The following is a 22,644-nucleotide window of genomic DNA, read 5'->3' on the forward strand; positions in this document are numbered from 1 at the left end:
AAAACACACTTTAATTATGTTTGGACTTTTTTTTTTTTTTTGGGTGTGTTTGACTTCTTATTTTAGAACTGGACTTGACTGCTGTAAATTCTGTAGCGAAGTTCTTTCCTTTATTTTATTGGTGTGTTATTCACACTTTTTTTTTTTTTACTTCTGACACCTTTTTTGTTAATTTATGTTCTTTGATTTCTTTAATTTAGTCTATCCGACGACTACAAATTAAAAGGGTGTGTAGAAAGTAAAAAGAAATGTATCAATAGCACCCCTTTGTTTTTGCCAAAGTATGAGGCATCCCACATTCTAATGGGTAGAATTAATTTCCATTAGGGTTTGGAAGGCGAAAGACATTTCAGTCTACTTCTCACCACGGTCAAATTAATGGTACATGTGCTCCCAAAGCTTTCAACCAAATAATCATTTATGTTTTTGTCACGTGCCTCGAACACAAGACAAAAGAGCAAACTTGACTTGAAATTCTACCATGTATAACTAGACCACTTGTCATAATTTATGTAATTATGTTAAAATATTTAATTTGATGGTAAAAAATAAAATAAAAAGTATGCGAAAGAGATTGGCAAGTGAAAGTCCACTTATTTTCTTTTCTTTGGAAAATGAAAATATTTACAAAAACACTTGCTAAATTGACTGAAAAAATAAATTACAAATTTGAATTGTTAACATATCATTTTTCAGTATTTAATATAAATGTGAGTATGACCAGTTCATGAATTTAAATCGTAAATTGATCAATTTAGTAAGATTTTTCAAAATATTTTTATAACGGATCAAACTTCCTATACTTAATATTGTTTTCTTATTTGTGTGAGTCAAACATGAGACATTTTTCAATCAAGTAGAGATTTAGTGCACTACTAATCACGTGCGCTGTACTAATCCTTTACAATATGTGTTGAGAGGTGCTACATAGAAAAATTATTATGCACTTCTCTAAATGGTTATGTAAATGTATTAAATTTAAATTGAGGAATAACATTCACATGTGAACATTAAAGTTTTGTGAAACAAGGAAAGGAAAAGAAAAGGAAAAGCTATTGACCAAAAAGAAAAAGAAAGGGAAAGTTGGGATGAAATTCTAAGTTTGTACTTTGATATAAGCCATAAATGTTATAAAGTAATGGGATATGTGGTAATTAGATTTAAACTCATGTGGTGAAATCTGTTAGGATTTATGCCCACAATTAAAGCTTATACCATTCCTTTGTAAATAGTCTGCCCATGAGCCTCACAAGTGAGGCTAAGATGGTCATTTCATCCATTACATTCATTGCTCATAACCAAAACTTTCATTCACAGTTGCTCCCTATTTCGAAGCAATGAAACCGCGAATTGAAGTTGAATCTGATTATGACCACGGGAACCATTCCGATTAGGCCATAGTTGGAAAAACTATTGGCCAAAAAGGAAAAGAAAAGAAAAGGGAAAGTTGGGATGATATTCTGAGTTTGTACTTTGATATGTAACAATTATAATAAATTAAAATATTGGTAGTTGTGCGTCTAAAGTATGAGAAATTTTTACATTGTAGGTGTACATTGTTATAGTGGTGTTATGTATTAAAGAAATCAATATACGTGTAAGTTTTTATTTACATATCCTTAACTCATTAGCAAGATGTCACGTGTCAGTTTACTCGTGCCATATAAGTCATTCTCTAAAAGTTGCCAATTTCAAGTTTCATGTCACTTCACATTGCCTATGATGACAATGGATACTAGTAAGTTGTTAGTCTCTACTTAGTCTCCATCGCCGTCGTAGGCGTTGGGTAATGCTCTTTTAAGTTAGAAATTAGGGAAGTTAACTTAAATGAGGATTTTACACATTTTGATTCTTAAAAAAAAAAAACAAAAAAAAAAACAAAACAACATCAAACAAAGAATTTATACATCTCAAATTCAAAACTCTCATATTTTCTAAATTATTGTAATAATTTTGTTAATAATAATAAATTAAAAAACACACACACATCGATCAGATATTGACAATAATATTAATTATTGACGAAATAATCGATAAAATCTCCAAACAATTGAGATTTGTATTTTCATCATTTCATCCAATTTTTCAAGAGTAATCATTGACCCTAAATACTCATGATAAGAAATTGACTCTCGCATTTCTTATTTTCACTTTTACCTGTTGTGGAAAACCAACATAAAAATGCAGTTTCATCTTGTGCTATATGTTTTCCATCTCATCGAAGATTAATTCGCATTGTTGTTGCCTGGGCAATACCAAATGTAGTATGTTTGGGTGGGTCCTGGACTCATATGCTCCTACATGGATCATCGATATACTTCTTGGGCCCAGTCCAATGTTTCTCAACTGGGCTGGAACCACAAATATTCCTCATAGGCCCTGTTAAAACCAAGCTTGTCTATTGGATCATACCTTATTTGATTTTTTCTCTCTCTTCAATTGCGATATTTTAAACTCGACATAAGAGAGAATGCACACTATCTTGGTCATCTGTTCTAATCCGCCTTCAGATTGTGTAAAAAAGTGTTTGCTCATTTACAACTTTTTCTTCGATTTTTTTCAGGTGCCTACAAACACTCAATATTGACAAATATTTAACCGTTAAATTTGATTCAAAGATCTAAAGTGTGTGACCGAGAACCGTTAGATCAAATATGCATTGGCCATGAGTGTCCGTATGCATTCCTTTGCTTTCTTTTCTTCACTTTCTCCATTTTTTTCTTACTGGGTGCCTGTATTTGTTCAGTTTCTGGTTGTGAAGTTTGGTCAAATCAAAATCCAATGGTCATGTGAGGAAGGAATCGGAGCGTGTGAAATTGGGAGTGAGACAGAGAGTCTGAGAGAGTGGCAGGGTTACATCTATGTCAATCCACTTAATCGGTCCAATCACTCAGTCACTGAATTTTTTTTAAGGTCCAGTCCATCTTTACATCTTTTTTTTACCAAATAAAGTAACACACTGATTGCGTACATTTTTTGTGATCGATTCATTTTTATTTCTCAAACACCGTATGCACTTCTTTCTTATTTTTGCAGTAGTTGGAATGAAAAAGTTAAAAGGTGATTCAGTAAGACAAAACAAAATTAGTGCATAAAAAACAACTTGTAAAAATTACTATTCATACAAAGATTACGGTTCAGAGTCGCTCTTATATCTTTCGCAATCCTTTTTTCATTTGGGAATTTTTTGTGCGGTTGAAAATTGGAATGCATAAATTAATGTAAACATAACGACAAAAACCATGAAAGAAGTACGACATAGGAAAACATTTTTCTTCAATAATGCGTAACATTGAATGATGTATAAATATATGATTGAGAATAAAAATAACAGATCGAAGAGTTGTGAAAATTAAATTTAATAGTTATGACATCCGTAGTAGTGAACAAAGTCAAGAAATTGTAAATGTAAGTGAACCAGTTTTCAGCAACGGTTTCACACGGAAAGAGGCCAAAGAACTCTCCAAATTTAGCATTGGGTACGAAAAGAGTTTGAAATTCTGTCCACCAAGCCTTGACTATTAACCCCCATGCTCCCATTATAATGTCCAACTTTATCATTTGGTACTGTAACTTACCCCAAAAAAAAAAGCAATCTTCCATTCGTATATATGCATTATGCTACTACAAACATAATTCAAAAAGCAATGATAGGCTAAGTTTGTCTCGCCCGTTGTTTAACTCTGGTCGTTGATACATGTGAATTATATTCAAAGGTTTTTTTTTCTTTTTTAAAAATGAAATCAGTTGGTGATTTCATCAAGACAGACCATTTTTTCGAAGGCTGAGGAAACTCACAAATTATATAAAAGGTTTTTTAGGGTCACTAATTATATGTAATTATATTTTATCTTTTCTATCATATAATTGATCATTTAAAGATATAAATATATAATTATATACAATCGGTGATAAAATAAACTTCTTTCCGAAGGACCTGGATTGTCTGCCCTTCCCATTCCCTCTTATTTATGTGGTCATAGTTAAGCCACGTCAACATTAAAGCAATGAGAATATAAAATGTTGACGTGACTTAACTGTGATCACTAATATAGAAAGATATGAGATGGGAAGGCCAGACAATCCAGGTCCCTTCAGGAAACAGAGCAGATGGGTTTGGGTTTGGGTGTGTAAGAAGATGGATGAAAGCTAGGGTTCAGACGGAGGACAGCAACAGTTTATAGACCTCCATTATTGAAACTTATAAATTGAAAAGAAAATTAGTTTTTTTAATAATTAATGCCAATGCTACAAGAGTATGCCCATCATTAAATCTACTTATATCCACAGAAAATCGGGCATGCCCCAGTTGGTGTAAAAAACACTGCCCCCCCCCCCCCCCCCCCCCCCAATATTTCACCAAAAAGAAACCTCCTTGGTCTGAGACTCCCTGCAACTCTGCACAAACCCTATTACTTTTAAAGCAAGTTTTAGTTCATTGGGTCACCACAAATATTAAAAAAAAAAAAAAACAATTTGGCCCAATTAGAGTATTAATCCATTCAAAATTCAAGATTATTTATTATTCAATTTGTCGCAACGTGAGTTTTTTGGGTGGTATTATTTAAACACATTTTTTATTTTTCACATATTTTTTTAATTTATGGTTGTTGGATCAAATGAATTAAATAGGATTAACGGACAAAAATTAATAGAGAATGTGTGGAAGGTAAACTCTCATCTCTCATTTACCTTTTTAATCTTTTTAGTTTTGATTCTAAGACCTACTCCTATCCCAACTTGCTTCAAACTTTGGGCAAAATATGAGTTTTAAACCAAAATTCATTTTTGGGACAAATTGAGATCAGAAATCCCCCCTAAGTCAATAGGCTTGCTCACCATATATATGTATTTTTTTTAGTTTTATATTTATAAATTCATTGAATCCAACCTCTAAGACCTAACATGATTAAATTCAACGGTAAAAAAAAAATTTAACAGTTCAAATTTAAATCCAATGGTTAAAATAATTTAAAAAAATTCTTTAATGTGTTTATACTTTTATAGTGTTCCACGAGTTTTATCGTGTTGGTTTAATGATTTTTCAATAATTATCGAAATCTAAATATTTTTAGGTTAAATGTTCATAAAATTAAATTAGAATAGTCTACATAATTTATTTTAAAAAAAAAATTATTGTAAGAAAAAAAATATCCTAAATTCATTATTTAATAATCTCAGGTTAAAAATTTGGTCAGATAAAAATTTAAATTTTCTAGATTTTAACTCAAAAGTTAGATATGATCTAAACTCTAATGGTGTTATCCAAAACTATCAGCGTTAAAGATACATTAGACGTTACTTTACATTCAAATAAATTCATGATAAGTACTCACAACTTTTCAGTTCAGGAACCGACTAAATTTCAAAGATCCATGTTCCGGTTTTGTCTTTACTTTTGGCATTTAATCAAGTAAACCCAAAACCTTATCTGCGAAATCAGAAATTTCTGAATCTCTGGGTGGTAATGGGCTTCCTTGCCTCTGAGAATCCCATGAGGGAGGAACTGACAAAATTGAAAGAGAGATGGTAAACTGTGTCCACTTATTCAAAAGCTTTCCACTTTGCTTGCTTTTGTTTCTTCTTTTTCTTTGTCTAATGCTGCACTGTGTCTCTCTGCAGTATTGTATTAGTTGCAGCCCCTTCATATAAAAATGTTGGATTGGAATTTGGAGAGAGTAAAAAAATGATGATATCTTTGGAAGGAAAATAGAATCTTGGTGGGATTGAGCGGATTTGTGGTTTAATCTCCTGTCATTAATCTGATGTTCTTTTCAGGTGTGGTAGAGTGTTGTGTTTTGTTTTGGATTAAAAGCATGTTTGAACTTCTAGTGGCCACATTTCACATGCAAATCACTTTATTTGTTGTTATGTTATGTCATGTCATGTTTTTTAATGCAATTTCTTTGCTTAATTTCACAAATTAAGAGAAGTTCTTACTTACGGTCGGTCGTATATGGTCCTCTGCCATAAAAATTTGGGTCACAGGTCGGGCTCGGTAACTCAATAGAACAAGTTGAAGTATCGTCTGTGTGGCAGTATAAATTCTATTGGTCATGTGTTATAATTTCTCACTAGTTCAAAGCAAAAAAAAACGAGAATAAAGAGTTACTTTACACCCTCATAGTTTAGGTTCAACGACAATTTGAACGTGGTTAAATGATCAATTTTGATAGAGAAATAGACAGAGTTGACAGAAACGTAAAGATGCATCTCAAGACCTAATTTGGAGGACTCGAATGCAACTCGAACTAAAGTTCAGGACCATTAATGTAAGTAACCCTAAAAGTGAGGTGGTAATTAAAGGGTTTATTAATCAAGTGGGGTGGTAGAACAGGTCAAAAGTGATTTGGCTCACCCCCGGAAAAGTAGAAAAGAATGATTTACTTTGATCATTTTTTTAATTAAACATTAGCTTTCACGGTTTTCAAACTAATTTAATGTCAACAAACTCTAGTTAATCCTTAAAAAATCTGTACGTTTAATATGTCCAGATGAGATTTTTTAAGGTTTAAATGTGGGGAGCATTTTTGCTCACTACCATAAATTATGGTATATGTTCATCATACACCTAATCCATTGACATATGTCATTTCACTTAATCTTGGTTAATTTTTTTCAAAATTGAAAAAACTAACATTTAATATTAAAGTTAACTAGAGTTAGGTAAAAGAACACGTGTCAATTGATTAGGTGTATGGTGAGCATTGTGTTGATATGCCTTAGCCAATTAAGGATATTTCCATCTAATTTTTGTAAAAAAAAAATATAAATGATTATAAACTTGTTTATAAAATTATTTATTTGATTTAAAATATTAAAAAATGAAATAAAATTAAAAATTAAAAGAAAAATTATTCTCCTCCCAACTTCCCTACCCTCTCCCTAACATTAAAAGAAAAATTATTCCTCTCCCACATAAAACACATAAAAGCAATAATATAATTGGTTGATTTGAAAAAAATAATTTCTAACTAATTTATAACATTTGAAATAACAAGTTGTGTTCACAACACACTGAAAATTTTCTTCAATCACAAGCCTGGGTTGTTTTTTAAAGCACATACATGGATAGTGCCATATGGTACATAGTTTTTAGGATAATACTTCATATCAGCATTGCTATAAGCATGTATTTTGTATAGATAATGCTACAATTCAAAGAACTAGCTGATCCACATAAGTTAGTGTATACATTTGTCTCTACTTCAACTATTTTACACAGAAAATTATCTTTGTTAATTTGATATTCTCTTTAAATCTACCTATTGTGTAAACAAAATGCTAGATAAAATGTCTTAAATAAGTTGAGGTAAGCTAGGTAGCAAATGACAACTAGGGAAAAGCGTTGTGCATTATTTAAGTCTAACACATGGGTAATCGGTGAAGTTGAAACATTTTTATTGTTGTGCTCAACACATGGATAATCTACTTTGATATTATGGAGGAAATTAATAATTAATCCTGAAACCAATTGGCAATAAAAAATGATTGAACTCCATATGAGTCCTCAGTACAAGTTTCACTCTCTTAACACATAATAATTTAAATAAATTTTTCTGAATCCACCGCTACCAGATAGGGATATCCCATTTGAGACTAACTTTTGAAGTAAGGAGCATGACTTTCAATGATTTAGAGCTTGGGTTGGTAAAATGATGGATGGGTCCTAATCCCATGGTTTATTGCTAAACAACCATATGCCTAAGGATAGTAGGATTCAATATTCTACGGTATAGGATGTTGAATTTTACTTATACACCATATATTTGAAATTTTATTTTCTCCTAAATTATAATAGTAATTTTGAATCATTTCCGTCTCTTTAATAATAATAAAATAAATAAAAAGTCAGATCACAAAAAATTCTTATTAACCTCCTTTCTCTTAGTTTATATTTTTGATTTTCTCAATCCGATGCAAATTATTCGGGGTTTCTTTAAAGGAGGCAGATTATCTGCCCTCCAATTTCATGTGCCCTTGTTTTGTGTAGTCACAATTAAGTTACATTAATATTTTATATTATTTTTTTATAGAGATGATAAGATAAAAATAAATAATAATATAAAATGTTAACGTGACTTAACCGTGATCACACAAACAGGAGAGCACGGAAAATGTGAGGGCCGGAAATCTGCCTCCTTTAAAAGTGGGGCCGAAAGGTAATTGCCCAATTCTTTTCAAAGTCTGTGGTCTACGCTTTCACATTTTCAGGCTAACTAGTGGTAAAAGGGAAACCTGCAAAACATAGCTCACATGCTTACATTTTGCATGACATCATCTATATATAAAGTGAGTAGACAAAAAAATAAATATTCTTAATTTTAGAAATATTTTTCTCCAATTAACTTTTAAAATAAAACAATTTAATTTAAAACATTCAAATTAACAGAATAAATTACTCATGCAGTGGCCATTTCTTCTTGGAGAAAGCTTGGCTATTGAAAAAATCAGCGACTGCTGCTAGTGAATTACGGGTGAACATGTGTACTTGGAGAATGATCAATTTATGTGCATGATTAACTTGACAAGGATCAATTTCTTCTTATAATCATGCACATCAAGTTGTACTTTGACACGTGTCCACCCGTAATGATTCATTTTTAATAAAAAATATTTTATACAAAAATAAAAGGAATAAAAATTACAACACATATGATTTATATTGTTTGATTTCTTATAATAAATCTTCATCGTTTAATTTTTTAAAATTAATCTTTATTGTTCTTTTATCAGGCAACTCAATAGTTTTGAATTATTAGGATTTAGGATGAAATTTTTTGAATTAGTCTTAAATTATTAAAGAAAAATTTCTCAAAATATATTAAAATAATTTTTCGTAAAAGTAGATGATTAACTTGCTCTGCATGATTATAGGAAGAAATTGATCCTTGTCAAGGAATAAACAAGTGTGCTGTCTTCCAAAAAAAAAAAAAACAAGTGTGCTTTGCAGCTTTGAGGCGTGGGAACGCGATTGGGGCCACAGAAGACTGATAAGAAAAAGAGCTAAACCAAATAGGCCCACTGCCCCCACTCCTCCCTATGGGCCCCACCTTCCTAAGCAACGATCCCGTGCTCTCTCTTCCCCACTCCCCCGGATAAAATCCTTCAATTATTATGACGCTTTTTTTACTCGGCTCACCCCCTCCTCGGCTCGGCTTTGTTCCCTCGAAAACCTAAACCGCCCGCTCAACGGCGCGTGTAACCCACTCCATTCAAATTTTGCCACTGCTACAAGTACACCCCAACTCTATTTCCCAAGCCGCTTTTCAAACTTCAAACCCAAAACCGCGAAAGATTTTTCAGTGACCGTCACACAAGGTAGTACACTACGTGTTTTTATATAAATGGTGAGTTATGTATGTTAGAAAGTTAATAATTTAAAATTTAAAATTTTTCACCACTTACATAAAAATACATGATATACCATCCGTGTTTCCGTCGTAATTAAAAATTTCTCCAAAACCGCGGCTCCTTCAACAAATCTCTCTCTCTCTCTCTCGCTCTTCCAATCTCTGTCTTTCTCTCTAGACTCTCTCTCTCCCTCCTCAAATCCCTGTCTTTTTCAACCTCTTTTGTTCGCTTCTGTCTCTCCCCTCGTTCTATATGCAATAATAACACTCCAGAAGAACCTCTCAGCTCCCAGAGAATCGAAATCACACCTCCACCTCTGGTACCGCAAACCCAGCACAGCCACCAAAAACCCAGTAACTCCAGCTGCATTTCCTCACCTGGGTATCTCTCAAAACCCCAAAATGGACCAGAAAACTCCTCTGCAAGCCCTACCGGAAGCCTCCCCAAAACCCAGCAAGAAAAGCTTCGTCACGTCCCTAATGTCCCCCCGCACCCCCTCCTTCCATGAAGACACCTACTTCGTCTCCAACCTCAAATCCTCCGAAAAGAAATCCCTCCAAGAACTCAAAGACAAGCTCGCCGTCTCGGACTCCTCCTCCGCCGCCATGTGGGGCATTCCCCTTCTGGGAAACGACGAAAAGGCCGACGTCGTCCTCCTTAAGTTCCTCCGCGCCAGGGACTTCCGCGTCCCCGACACTTTCACCATGCTTACCAAATGCCTGGCGTGGCGGAAGGAGTTCGGCGCCGACGGCGTCGTGGAGGAGGACTTGGGGTTCAAGGAGCTGGAGGGGGTGGTGGCGTACATGCACGGATTCGACAAACAGGGGCACCCTGTTTGCTACAACGCCTATGGAGTTTTTAAAGATAAGGAAATGTATGAGAGGATTTTCGGGGACGATGAGAAGCTGAAGAAGTTTCTGAGGTGGAGAGTGCAGGTTCTTGAGAGGGGGATCAATGCCCTGCACTTTAAGCCAGGCGGGATCAACTCGCTAATTCAGGTGACTGATCTGAAGGACATGCCTAAAAGGGAGCTCAGGGTTGCTTCCAACCAGATCCTCTCTCTGTTTCAGGACAACTATCCTGAAATGGTTGCAAGAAAGGTAATTTGATTAATGTCTTAATTGTTTTCTACTGGGTTTTTTATTTGGCTTAGTGGACTGTAATTTTTGAGGTAATTCTCAAGTTTACTTACTTGCTAACTTAATTGTTCAAAATTTTAATTGATTTTTATTGGGGTTTTGGTTTGATTTACTGGGATGTAATTTTTCGAGGTAATTCTGATGTGGGTTTTACTTGCTTCCTCACTTGATGTAACAAAATTTTAATTGATTTCTTGTGTGTTTGTAGTTTGATCTGTTGGGATGTATGTAATTCTGATCTGGGTTTTCGATTTGAATTGGACTAGTTTTTGAGCTAATTGGGGGTTTTCTTCCAGATTTTCATCAATGTGCCGTGGTACTTCAGTGTTTTGTATTCTATGTTCAGCCCATTTCTGACTCAGAGGACAAAGAGCAAGTTTGTGATAGCCAAGGAAGGAAATGTTGCAGAAACACTATACAAGTGAGTCTCCTTGTCATCGAACCCGTTTCTGCGAAGGCGTTATTGTTTCTGAACCGGTTTTTTATTCCTTCGCCAGTTTTCCGTTTGTGTTTGGGGTTTTGAAACAGTTTCTTCTCTTCTGTACTCTGTACAATTAATGGCTACTTACTAGAAATAGGTGTTTGTTGTTCTGAAACAGGTTCATAAGGCCCGAGGATGTTCCGGTTCAGTACGGAGGCCTGAGTCGACCGAGTGATGCACAAAACGGCCCCCCTAAACCAGCTTCCGAGTTCACTGTCAAAGGAGGAGAGAAAGTGAACATACAGATTGAGGGGATTGAGGTTCATAAATCTTCTGCATTATTGTTACAACCCTTCATTTTAAGCTCTATAAATTAGCGATTTAAACGCGATTAATGTTTGTTAATTTTTCGTATGTTGGTGTTGAAATTGATTAGGCTGATGCAACAATCACATGGGACATAGTAGTGGGAGGGTGGGACTTGGAGTACACTGCAGAGTTCGTGCCTAGTGCAGAAGGCAGCTACACTATCCAAGTGGAGAAGCCAAGAAAAGTGATGCCCTCTGAAGAAGCAATCCACAGCTCCTTTACTCCCAGTGAAGCAGGAAAGATGGTTTTCTCAGTTGACAACTCTGGCTCCCGCCGGAAAAAAGTAGCTGCCTATCGCTACATTGTCTGCAAATCTGCTCCTGTTTAGAGCCAAATCAACAACTGGGAGGGGCATAATTAGTTATAAACTCGTAGTAAGGTTTTTGCTTTTGCATCTTGCTTTCTGTGTCCTTTTTCGAGGGGTTTAGGTTGTGAACCCTGTTTTTAGTCTGCTTGAGAGTACTAGTAGTGTAATCTATAAAAAGGATGGCATGATATATATCGTTTAATATAGAGGAAAACATATCTATTGACTTTGGTTTGATACCACTCTCAATTTTTATTTGTGGGTTTGGGCGAGTGGCTTTAAAGATCCACGGAACTTGAGCTAAATTCGCTGCAGCTAGAATTGAATGCGAAAAGTATGGAAAAACATCTTGTAATGTATTCAACCAGAAAATAGGCGGCAGCTCTGTATATCTTTTATTTTTATTTTTATGGCGGTATCATTCCCAGATCCATCATGCAACAACTATTGCTTTATTTCATAGGAATCTCCTGTCACCTTTCTTTTGATATTTCAGGCCAATCAGTCTTTGTAACTTTTAGTTACAAGGCGATCAAGAAGATCCTATCCAAAAGGCTCAGTCGACTTCTTACTGTCAAGTTTTAAAGAGATCTTTTGGGACCAAATACAATGGCGTAGCTAGGAATTATTCGATGGGTGGGCTAAGTTAAAATTATTACTATGAAATCAATTTTTCAATCTTTTGTTGCCTACATAAAGTTATATAATAGTAAACCTGAAAGTAACAATTGAAGCAAGAAATTTATACTATGTTTTCTTAAGCTTCTAGCCTCAAAACTTTCAAGTGAATAAAATAAGGAACCATTTCTAGTATGGAAGTTTTGACTTATTACTTTTAAATTATAATATTGGTTAAAGTGATGAATTTATTTAACATTTATTAGCCCTTATTTTACTCAAAAGTAACCTTAAGATTCAAAATTTTCATTTCCCAAGTAGAATATGACAATTAAAAATTATAACATAACCAAAAGATTAATATTTTTAAACTTAAAGAACCAAAACTCTCCCTATGCTATAGCCTAGGGGAGCCTTGTACTTGGCTCCGCCATTGACCAAATAGGAGCTGATTTGATTGGTCGAAAGAGAGATTTTCTCTGCAGTTTGAATTCGAACTGCAAAGATTATGATAGTAAGAAGTCGACTCAGCCTTTCCTAACCTTTCCAAAAGCCTGAGTCGACTTCTTACCATCATAATCTCTAAAGAGCCACTAAAATAACTAGATAGAGTTACTTGAAATTGCCTATGTGCAAATTATTGGAGAGAACTTTCAAATGAAAAATTGATAGGTGTCTTCTTGGAAGTCCTTTATCTAGTGTGTTTGCGGTGCGTTTGTAATGTTCGAGTTGCGGCTTTCTAGGTCATGAGTTGGTAATGCTCTTGTATATTTTTAAAAGCCGAGTCAAAAGTTTCATGAGAACTTTCAAGTCGTTCATTCAAACGCAGCATTAAGTTTGTCTACCTGCATCGAAGAAGATGGCATTTTTTTTTTGGGGTCATTGGGTAATGGAAAGGAGGAGAGCTTCTTACATATAACTTGAAAGTTCTCTCAAAGACATTAAAAATGTGTAAACGCAAATACATCTGAGAGAACTTTCAAATGATGCATTGAAAAATTGTGTGATGAGAGAGAAGAGAGACAACGATTTTTCACTTACATCCAAGTTTTTCTTGGAAGGAAGAGCTTTTGCTGGTGTGCAGCTGGTTGATTTGCCTAATGGCTCCAAATAATAGTCACTGCTGAATTATCATATATGTCTGGAAAGCTTGAAACTTGAAAGAGACGGATTAATGGTGACAATATTTGCTTTGATTTGCTGTCGCTTGTTGTACAAGATATGGGGGGAGGAGTGTTGGGACTAACAAAAGGTAGCAGAAGTGGGGATGATAGATATTGATCACACTCTGGGGGCCCCTGGGTTTGTTGCCTGGGCCTCTAGAATCTGCATTGGGTTTTCGGAGGTTTGCCAAGGAAAATTATATCTTTCGAGTTAAGAGATAGACAAACATATACATCTTATTGCACTGATTGGGAGCTTTCATAGTGACTGAGGTAATATATCATGTAAATATGTTTAGATTCACAATATGATAAGAAAACATTGCGATATATGTAAATATAAGCTGATGGTGATCAAGTTCATCAACTAAAATAGTGATGGTAACGCTAAATAATTTCTAAATTACAAAATTGTAAGATACAATAACAGAGCGTGTCTGTATTTCTCTATTAATGTGTAGTCGTCTAACTATCTCGCAAAAAAAAAAAATACTTATATTGTCAAACTAGAATCGTGTTCGCAATCAAGAAGACGATAACAAGCACAAAAACATTCGAACTAGAAACTTGGCTGAATCCATACATGTAGTGGTTCCAAATAAGGAACCGAGCAGATGTACTGGATGGTTATATCTTTCAAATTGGTATATATAGCTCTAAACTTGGCACCCCTCACCACTACAATTCCATGAAATCACATACAATTGGCTTGAATTGAGAGCAGTCTGAGACTTCAATAGAGAACGAAGAACTATCAAATCTCAAGAACATGGTATTATTCCCTAAGTTCTTTACCTTTCTAATGTATAAGATTGTAAGATAAAACAACCAATTTGACGAAAGAAAATGTCTTATATATTCTTCCGTTAATACATGTAATCGTCAGACTATTGAAACAACATATACTTGTGTTGTCAAACTAAATTCACGTTCACAATCCGATGAGTATACAAGGATACATACCAACAAGAAAAAAGAAAACCACTACTCGCAACAAAAGGGCAAATCATGACCCCCGAAAAAAAAAAAAAAAAAAAAAAAATCAACATATCCAGATGGAATGTAACCTCTAGTAGATGATGATATATGCAACATATGTTGTCATCTACAAGAGGTATTATCCCAAATTTTTAGTAGCGATCCATGGAAGATGGAAAAACCAAGCAATATAAGGAGGCGTGTCCTAATACTTATTAACTGTATTCATGGATCACTACTTAAATTTTGGGTCAAGGGTCACAGATTCATTTGCTATAATATGCTTATCATCCCAAATTTTCAGTAGTGATCCATGAATATGGTTAATAAGTATTAGAACACGCTTCCTTATATTGCTTGATTTTTCCATCTTCCATATCGAGGTCTCAGCGCGATACGAATTAGTACGTCATTTTGGGAAGTATATGCGATTGGTTTCACATCCAGGTTAGTCTGAAGCCTCAACAGAGAATGAAGAAGAACATTCACCCAAGTTGTTTAGCTCAGCGTTTGAATTCTATAAGATACCACCACCATGGCATTGGTGCTTGATCAACTGGTAAAGTTGTTTTTCGTCGCGAATGATCTCCTACTCGTGGCTAGCTAGGTTTTTGTTTCTTGGGTAGGATTTTTATTTGGGTATTTCAATTTTCAATTCACATGCTTATCTGAGTAAATAACACCAAACGACATGTGACCGTGGCACCAAACAAAACTTCAAGGTAGAAGCCAACTTCATATATTTTATATATCAGTATTCCTCGTTGAAATTGCACTTCTAACTTCATGGTTAGACAAATATCTACATGTACTCTTTTCTCCTAGCCAATTCTAAAAGCAGAATTTGTGGCTACACTTTTTCTTTCGAATTTGGCAGGAAGCTGAAATTGCACCTTCCGAGAGATGTTTGATGAATATTGTTGATTGCTAATCCTTAACCACGGTCGCAAATTGCTCGATTTAAGGCCTCGTCACGGAGGCTAGTTAATCAATGAGCTTCAACCTCTTCGTAATCCTTTGATGTTTTCCTCCGACTCAAACCATTAGAAAATTGAGGAAGCTTCAACATGGTATTTACTCTGTCAACACTTTTAATGGCATTCCACTCTTCCTTTGCGTCTTGTGAGACATTGCAGTTCAACACGGTATCCTTCTCATCCTCCATCATCTTGCTGTTGATCTCGGATGCAGGGCCTCCCTGATCGCTTGCAACATTCGATCTTTTGCTATAGTAAGAAAGGGAAAGCTCAGAGTCATTTCCTTTGCCTACACGGCTCGCATGGGAATCGGATTGTGTTAATGAAGAAGCAGGTTGGTCCTTCAGGTACAAGCATATAACTGCACAATCATCAATTTTCGATTGGGGGAACTTCCGTTTCCATGCTCTAACTGCACGCTTTACTAGTAATTCTGCTGCCATGGATCGCTTCCTTGCTGATGCAACTATCTTTACCACGTCACTGTTTGTTAAAGCATCCCAAATCTGCGCAATGCACAACATCAATATCTTATGCAGCTCGATACTGTTAAGAGTCGCCAAATATATTCGACTTAAATGAAACTCCATCACATTACTCCGTAAATAAATTTCATGACCGTGTAGACCAAAAAATGAGTTTTATGAAGCGAAACACCAAACCCAGTGGAGAAAAAAAATCGAACACTAAGAGAAGAACCGAACCCTACAAAGCAAAAGAACATAACCGTATGAAGCTAAAAACTAAACCCTACGAAACAAAAAACCGATCCCTATGAAGCAAAAAAAGGAACCGTATGAAGCGAAAAACAAATCCTTAATTGAAGGGATATTAAGTACTAGAGGGAAGCTTATAAGTAAAACCAAATTTTTTCTGCACTCGCTTCACAAATAGTAATTAGAATATTAGTAAAACAATTTTTTTTTTGTTTTCTTACCCCATCAGTTGCCAAGACCACAAATTCATCATCACTTGATATCTTCCTGTAGAAAACTTCCGGACTTGAGGTTAGACCGTAATCTTTGACACAGAAATCCCCGAAAGCCCTTGCCATTGCAAGACCAGGGCAGTCTTCATCCGGCATCCATAATCTAAATACTTGTGGTTCTCCCTCCACTGATAAAATCCTGCCCTTGCATTTCATAATTCTCTCAGCTTCACCTAAGTTTCATCAGTAGGAAAAAAAATACAAGAAAATCAATCAGGCTCAATAACTTGATCGTCATCATCATGCAACTCTTAAGGAAAATATTAAGTGAAGTGATTTCTGCACTCCTCTTTCTCCGCTGGTACACCCGTCTTCCTTTATGGCCTTTGGACTATTGAATAATTCAAAAGAGAACCAAAGGAACGGAAATATACAGAAGTGAGCAGAAGGAGAGAAAGTTGTGCGGAAACCATTTCCAAAAATTTGGAGCAGAAGTACTAAACATACTTGGAGTATCAGGTTTCAAATCAACTGTGAGCTGGACAGGAACGATTTGTTTTTTCTCTCCTGATCTAGTTCCAAGAACTGCACGAGAATCGCCTAAGTTGGCAATCACCAAATGATCACCCTGAAAACCAAACAGCACAAAATTAAAACAAATATCAAATTTTATTGAATTCCTATCTCTAAAATTTAATTGCAAATAAAAATTGTACCTGTTTAAGTACAGTTACAGCTGTTGAACCACTGCAGAAGCTATCAATGGTGTTATCGAGGCTAAGTTCTTCATCCATTTCCTTGAATGATTTAACGAAACTGGCTTCCCATGACGGAAGAGAGAGATCGCTACTGGCTTTCCTATCGCGACTTGTACCGTTGTTTGCATTGAGCTCGCTTCCGGCAACATTGATGTCGCTGAATATGCCGGTGTTGAGCTGGTAAATTTTGATGACTTCGGAGAGCTTTGAGGGTAAATTGTCACGTACACATCTTGCAACTTTGTGACCGTCGGGGCCATGACCATCAAACACACCGCAGAAGTGCATGCCTTTCTCGGTAAAGTCCTACAAAATTCAATGACATAAAATAATATATCAAGGGAAAGGACCAAAGGGTTTCTATAGGCTGATGTGCACATTGAAGAATTCATGGATATAATAGCAATTGAACATGATAAAGAAACTTGGAAATGGGAAAGAACAAGTTTTGCTGAAAATAGGGGTTCAAGAAGATTTGATATACATAGTGAACAAACCAAATAAACGTAAACATTATCGGCATTTACTTACTTGGAATGAGCAAGTTTTGGTATCGAGAAAATCATGAATATAGAGGGAGAAGGGAATTGAATGGAAACAACTACCCTTCCCCAAATTAATCGATCAAATTCCTAGTTTTTTCATGTGTTAGATAACATATTATAATGTGGAGCCACATATTTTTTGAGTTTCGTATGAATACAATCAAAGATGGGAATTAGAATGATTCAAAGTCAAAATAATTAATATTCGTTCCGAGTAATTAAATATACCAATGTACGTCATAAGACTAGAAAACATAGCAGAAATTAATCACCACAAATGAAAAAAAAAAACTAACAAATTGAAAAGAGACAAGTTGATATATCGTACCTCCCAAACTGTCATTGCATCTTGATTGATCCCTTTTCTTCCTTGCTGGGTGTACATGGATATGTTCCTAGAACACCCTTCCAACCTTATGCGTGCCCCATCGTCCCCACACCTTACACTATCCTCTTCCTTATCGGCCTCGGAATACTCATTCCGATTGGCCATATGATCATCCTCCATGTAACCTCCTCCATGCAATTTCTCCTTGCTACAACAAGCTCCCATGTCTCTCTAGAAATTAAAACAAACCTCCCACAAACGAAAAGGACCCACAAAAAACCGATCCACACCCAAAAGACAATAGTGGGTGAAGAGGCAAAGGAGGGGAAGAGAATTGAAAGGTGATGGTGGTTTTAGGGACTTTTGTATCTGTGGGAAAATCGAAATTGATTGATATATTTCTCAAAAGACGAAATGTAAATCGTCGATATTGGAATAAGCATGCAGCGAGTCAATCACGATTTCTTGTCGTTTGGTTGAGGAGCATGAAGAGCACAACACACAAAATTTTAAGGATTTTAAAATGTCGTGTGTTGTTGTTGTTGGAGGTTTTGCATATTGTGGAGGAGGGTGTTATGCTCTCTAAAATCTCGACGTGCTAATCTCAAGAAATTGTTACACAAAAATCATACTAACACCCTTTCTCTTTGCTAAGGAGGAAGATAGTAATACTAAATTTTGCATTTCCCAAATGTCTTTAGCTAATCAAAGTACATAAACCATAATTAGGTAGAAAATCTTCCCTATATCGTAGTTGGTCAACTAATTAAATCCTATTTAAAGTGCATGCACATTAATATTTAGATTTGTATGTATTTTAGTCAAAGAAGAACGTATTGCATTGCAATCACAAATTCGTAAGATACAGATATTTTGCTTGGATTTAGAACTAAAACTGATCCGATTATCTTAACAAATTTTTTTGCCAGCCATTAGCTGAAAATCCGATGGTTATAATCCATTCCCCTAACATTTTAGAGTAGATTTTTGTTTAACTAATCAAAACTAAATTCGTTTTATTTTGGTGGTAAACTACAAGAAATCTTCCTTTTTAATCACGCGTGCGACGCTCCATTCATCTCGTAGCATAACAACAGTCAGGGACGAAGCCAGAGATTTGTGTGAATGGGGGCATCCTCAAACAACAAAGTCATAATTAAAAAGCTCAAGAATTTACTAAACACAATACTTATATATTAATCCATAAAGTTTTTCATACAACAGTCCTTTACAATATCCCTCAACACGTTTTCATGTTCTGAAAGCGTTGCATGACAACATCATTACCAATACCATCAAATATCTCTATCTCTATAAAAATAACCATGTTGTCATTCATCCATTGATCTCCCATCCGATTTCTTAATCGATTCTTCAGAATTTTCATGGCCGAAAATGCTCTTTCAACGGTTGCAGTAGCAACTGGAAGAGTTAGTGCTAATGTCACAAGCAAGTAAACCAGCGAATACACCTTGTGTTTCTTGCATTGAACCTTTTTTTTTTGCAAGATCTCCAATCTCTTTTAAACCTGAAAACTCAATGCTAGACCGCATATCCACAATGTAAGTCTCAAGTTGAATCTTAAGTATCACCAGCTCATTCATAGAGAAGTCTTTAGGATAAAACTGGACAAGACGCAATAGCTTTTGGTTATCAAAAGCAGAGAAGGAGTCGGCTGGACATAAACATGCCAAAGTGTGAACCCCAACGTGTTTCTCCAGCACGTTTCAAAGTAGTTTCTTGATTTTTGCCTTTCCCACTTGTAAACTCACCACTGTTTAGTGCTTCAATAACTGCAATAGATTGCTTCTCCCGAAGAAGATCATAACGCTTCGATGAAGCTCCAACAACATTTACCAAAATAGTAACTATACTAAAAAGAGACTCAATTTGAATGTTCTTCTTTGCCACAGCTACAAGAGCTAATTGAAGTTGATGTGCAAAGCAATGAATATAATAGGCACAACCACTTTCTTTCATAATAAGAGCTTTAAGACCATTGAACTCACCTTGCATATTGATGGCCCCATCGTAACCTTGCCCATGCAACCTAGACATGCTCAATTTATGCCTAGAAAATACCTCATCAATGGTTTCCTTGAGTGAGAGAGCAATGGTACTAGTAACATGCTCAATGCCAATAAAACGCTCAACGACATGCCCATTCTTGTCCACATAACGCAATACAATAGCCATTTGTTCCTTCGTTGATACGTCACGAGATTCATCAATCAAAATAGAGAACAACGAAGTGCCAACGTCTTCAATAATAGCCTTGATCGTCTCAGTTGCACAAGCATTTACAATGTCTTTTTGAATATCTAGTGATGTCAATTTGTGATTCTCTGGAGCATTTTTCAAAGTAACGGCTTTCACATCCTCATTGTGGTCGGCAAGAAACTGTAGAAGCTCAAGAAAGTTTCCATGGTTGCTTGAATGTTCAGATTCATCATTACCACGAAATGCAAGCCCTTGTCTCAAAAGAAATCGACAACAATCGATTGATGCATTCAACCGAGCTCTATATTGAATTTGAGCTTCATCATGAGTTTTAGAGAAAAAAGACTGGATATGTTGCTTTTGACTCCTTAAAGCTTCAAAATTACTCCACGCTTGATTGTGTGCACTATTGACGCCTCCAATATGAGTTAGAAGTCTTTCTTTCTTCTTCCAGTTAGAAAATCCTTCGCCAACAAAGAAATCACCACCTGTTTGTTCTCCAATGTTTGGTTTAAAAAGGTAGCAACACAGACAAAAGGCAGCATCTTTTTCTACACTATATTCCAACCAAGTAGGAAAATCATCAAACCAAGCAGGGTTGAATCGTCTTTGCGTGTCTCCATATTTCTTGTAAGGAAAATTAAGCTGTAGAATTGAGTTTTCTTGGAGATGTTGACAATGTTATCCATATTAATATATATGCTTTCTTAACCAAAAAAAAAATGCCTAATAACGAATCCATATCCAACCAAGGCAACAATTCAATTAACCAATACCAATAAGCATACAAATTATTCAACAAATAAACATTTAATTCAACTAATCATATGAATAAATGTATACCCATATTCATAGAATTCGTAATTTCATTCATCAATAATCATATATTTCATATCAATAATCAATAATCAATAAGTCAATAATCATATTAGTGCATACCATATCCATATGATTCTATATTTCTATACCAATTAAACAAAAATTCATCTTAAATAATTAATTAGGGTTAGGAATTATAGATTTAGGAATTAAAAAATTTACCTAAATATATATATATGTCGGCTAGACTAGAGAGTGGCTAGTTGGAGTGGCTGGCTGCTGGCGTGGTTGGGAAGAGCAACTTTGCTCCTGTTCCGTTCCATTTCAAAGTGTTGGTTGGGGGAAGACAGACAGAGCAGCACCAAGCTGCTCTCTGATTGGTGCGGCGCAAAGGGCAACGAAAACAAAGGGAGGGATGGAAATGGGAGTCTAGGACCGTGGGGACAAGCGGTCCCCCACTATAACATAACTTTTTTTTTTTAAAACATATACGAAACGACGCCGTTTCGTTTACATTTTTTTAATTTTTTTTACCAGGACCAAAACGACGTTGTTTTGGCCTGGTTTTGAAAAAAAATAAATAAGATCAGGCTTCTACAGAACCAGATCGGAGGAATTGAGGTTCATTTTGCCTTTGGCCTGGTTTTGAAAAAAAAAATAACACCCAGCTTTGCTTCTGCAGAACCAGATCGGAGGAACCAAAAAATCGCAGTGGGGGCTTTGCTGCTGCAGAACCAGATGAGTTTGAGCAGCATGCTAACATCAGAAAAATCTCAGTAGGGGCATCCGCCCCCCTAGGCCCATGGTAGCTCCACCCTTGACAACAGTATAAAATTGGGCTTAAACAGATTGTTCCTTGACTTAGTCAATCAGATGGTTCGAACCATATAATAATTAGTTTAGCTTACAACCATCCTATTCAAAAGATATTCGTTAATGTAACAAATCTATAGTTATATACTTGAGTAGCAACAAACACTATATCATGTAAATGTTTAGTCTTCACAACTCTAGTAGTACGTATCTCGACTTACAAGTGTGTCTCATTTTCTCTGTCGGGACTAAAGGGGCTCGAGCCAACAGCTTCCACCTTAACAGGGTGGTGCGAAGGAACTTCCTAGCTTCGCGCGACCAACTAATTAGACTTCCTCTAGTAACAAGTACAATCTATTTTTAACCTTGCCAAAACCGTCATGGCCCAATCATGTATAGTTTGTACCAAGGGTGAAACTCACCATTAAAATGTGTTCGGGTCATAACCATTAAATACGGGAATATTTTTCTTCACCACCTTTAAGTAATAGTGATGCTTACCTTCCATTAATTGTCGTTAGATGAATTTAAATCTTGAGATTTGTGTAATAGATAGACACAAATTTCAAAATTTAAACTCATTCAACAATTATAAATATGATGGTGAGCGTAACCACCACTTGAGAACTATGGAAATGATGTAATATTTGGGCTGACCAAATTGATCAAGAGAAGAGGAGTCACTTATTCAGGGCAACGTGGACTGGTTGTTTGGCAGGCTTATAACTCTATCCTGATCAAGCAAAACATGTGCTGAATTCCTAATTCCATGTGCACAACCATTTCAGAAACAAATTGCCGGCAATTGCAAAATTGAACCAAAAATTATCAAATCTCAAGTCGATGACCCAATGATTGGTTCAAATAAGTAAATATCTTGTCTGATCAAACTTCCTATTTTAAGGCT

General features: G+C 35.5%; 3 protein-coding genes across 3 annotated transcripts; 1 reads left to right on the top strand and 2 right to left on the bottom strand.

Moving 5' to 3' along the window:
• Positions 1-9,264: 9,264 nt before the first annotated feature.
• On the top strand, positions 9,265-11,816 carry LOC103450707 (patellin-6-like). Its single transcript, XM_008390080.4, has 4 exons — positions 9,265-10,454; positions 10,790-10,914; positions 11,093-11,234; positions 11,351-11,816. Exons 1-4 carry the CDS (start codon positions 9,756-9,758, stop codon positions 11,609-11,611), a joined length of 1,227 nt encoding a protein of 408 aa, XP_008388302.1. The 5' UTR covers positions 9,265-9,755; the 3' UTR covers positions 11,612-11,816.
• A 3,256-nt stretch (positions 11,817-15,072) lies between these two features.
• On the bottom strand, positions 15,073-18,257 carry LOC114819952 (probable protein phosphatase 2C 65). Its single transcript, XM_029089704.2, has 5 exons — positions 17,886-18,257; positions 16,971-17,318; positions 16,762-16,882; positions 16,264-16,487; positions 15,073-15,832 (listed from the first exon to the last, which is right to left on the bottom strand). The coding sequence occupies exons 1-5, from the start codon at positions 18,108-18,110 to the stop codon at positions 15,338-15,340; spliced, it is 1,413 nt and encodes a 470-aa protein (XP_028945537.1). The 5' UTR covers positions 18,111-18,257; the 3' UTR covers positions 15,073-15,337.
• Positions 18,258-19,125: 868 nt separating this feature from the next.
• On the bottom strand, positions 19,126-22,245 carry LOC114820030 (uncharacterized). Its single transcript, XM_070809167.1, has 4 exons — positions 22,239-22,245; positions 19,658-20,356; positions 19,414-19,560; positions 19,126-19,307 (listed from the first exon to the last, which is right to left on the bottom strand). The coding sequence occupies exons 1-4, from the start codon at positions 22,243-22,245 to the stop codon at positions 19,126-19,128; spliced, it is 1,035 nt and encodes a 344-aa protein (XP_070665268.1).
• Between the last annotated feature and the right edge of the window lie 399 nt (positions 22,246-22,644).

This window comes from Malus domestica, chromosome 12, assembly GCF_042453785.1.
Source record: "Malus domestica chromosome 12, GDT2T_hap1".
Classification (NCBI taxonomy): Eukaryota; Viridiplantae; Streptophyta; class Magnoliopsida; order Rosales; family Rosaceae; genus Malus; species Malus domestica.

Excerpts from the sequence above, each read along its gene's own strand:
- LOC103450707 (XM_008390080.4), top strand. The coding sequence starts at position 9,756 with ATGGACCAGAAAACTCCTCTGCAAGCCCTACCGGAAGCCTCCCCAAAA. Across the intron at positions 10,455-10,789 it reads CTGAAATGGTTGCAAGAAAG|ATTTTCATCAATGTGCCGTG; the intron begins GTAATTTGATTA and ends GTTTTCTTCCAG. Across the intron at positions 10,915-11,092 it reads GTTGCAGAAACACTATACAA|GTTCATAAGGCCCGAGGATG; the intron begins GTGAGTCTCCTT and ends GTTCTGAAACAG.
- LOC114819952 (XM_029089704.2), bottom strand. The coding sequence starts at position 18,110 with ATGGGAGCTTGTTGTAGCAAGGAGAAATTGCATGGAGGAGGTTACATG. Across the intron at positions 16,488-16,761 it reads TTTGAAACCTGATACTCCAA|GTGAAGCTGAGAGAATTATG; the intron begins GTATGTTTAGTA and ends GATGAAACTTAG. Across the intron at positions 15,833-16,263 it reads TGGTCTTGGCAACTGATGGG|ATTTGGGATGCTTTAACAAA; the intron begins GTAAGAAAACAA and ends TGCATTGCGCAG.
- LOC114820030 (XM_070809167.1), bottom strand. Across the intron at positions 19,561-19,657 it reads TATTGAAGCACTAAACAGTG|CCGACTCCTTCTCTGCTTTT; the intron begins GTGAGTTTACAA and ends GTTTATGTCCAG. Across the intron at positions 19,308-19,413 it reads GTCTAGCATTGAGTTTTCAG|TTGCTACTGCAACCGTTGAA; the intron begins GTTTAAAAGAGA and ends TAACTCTTCCAG.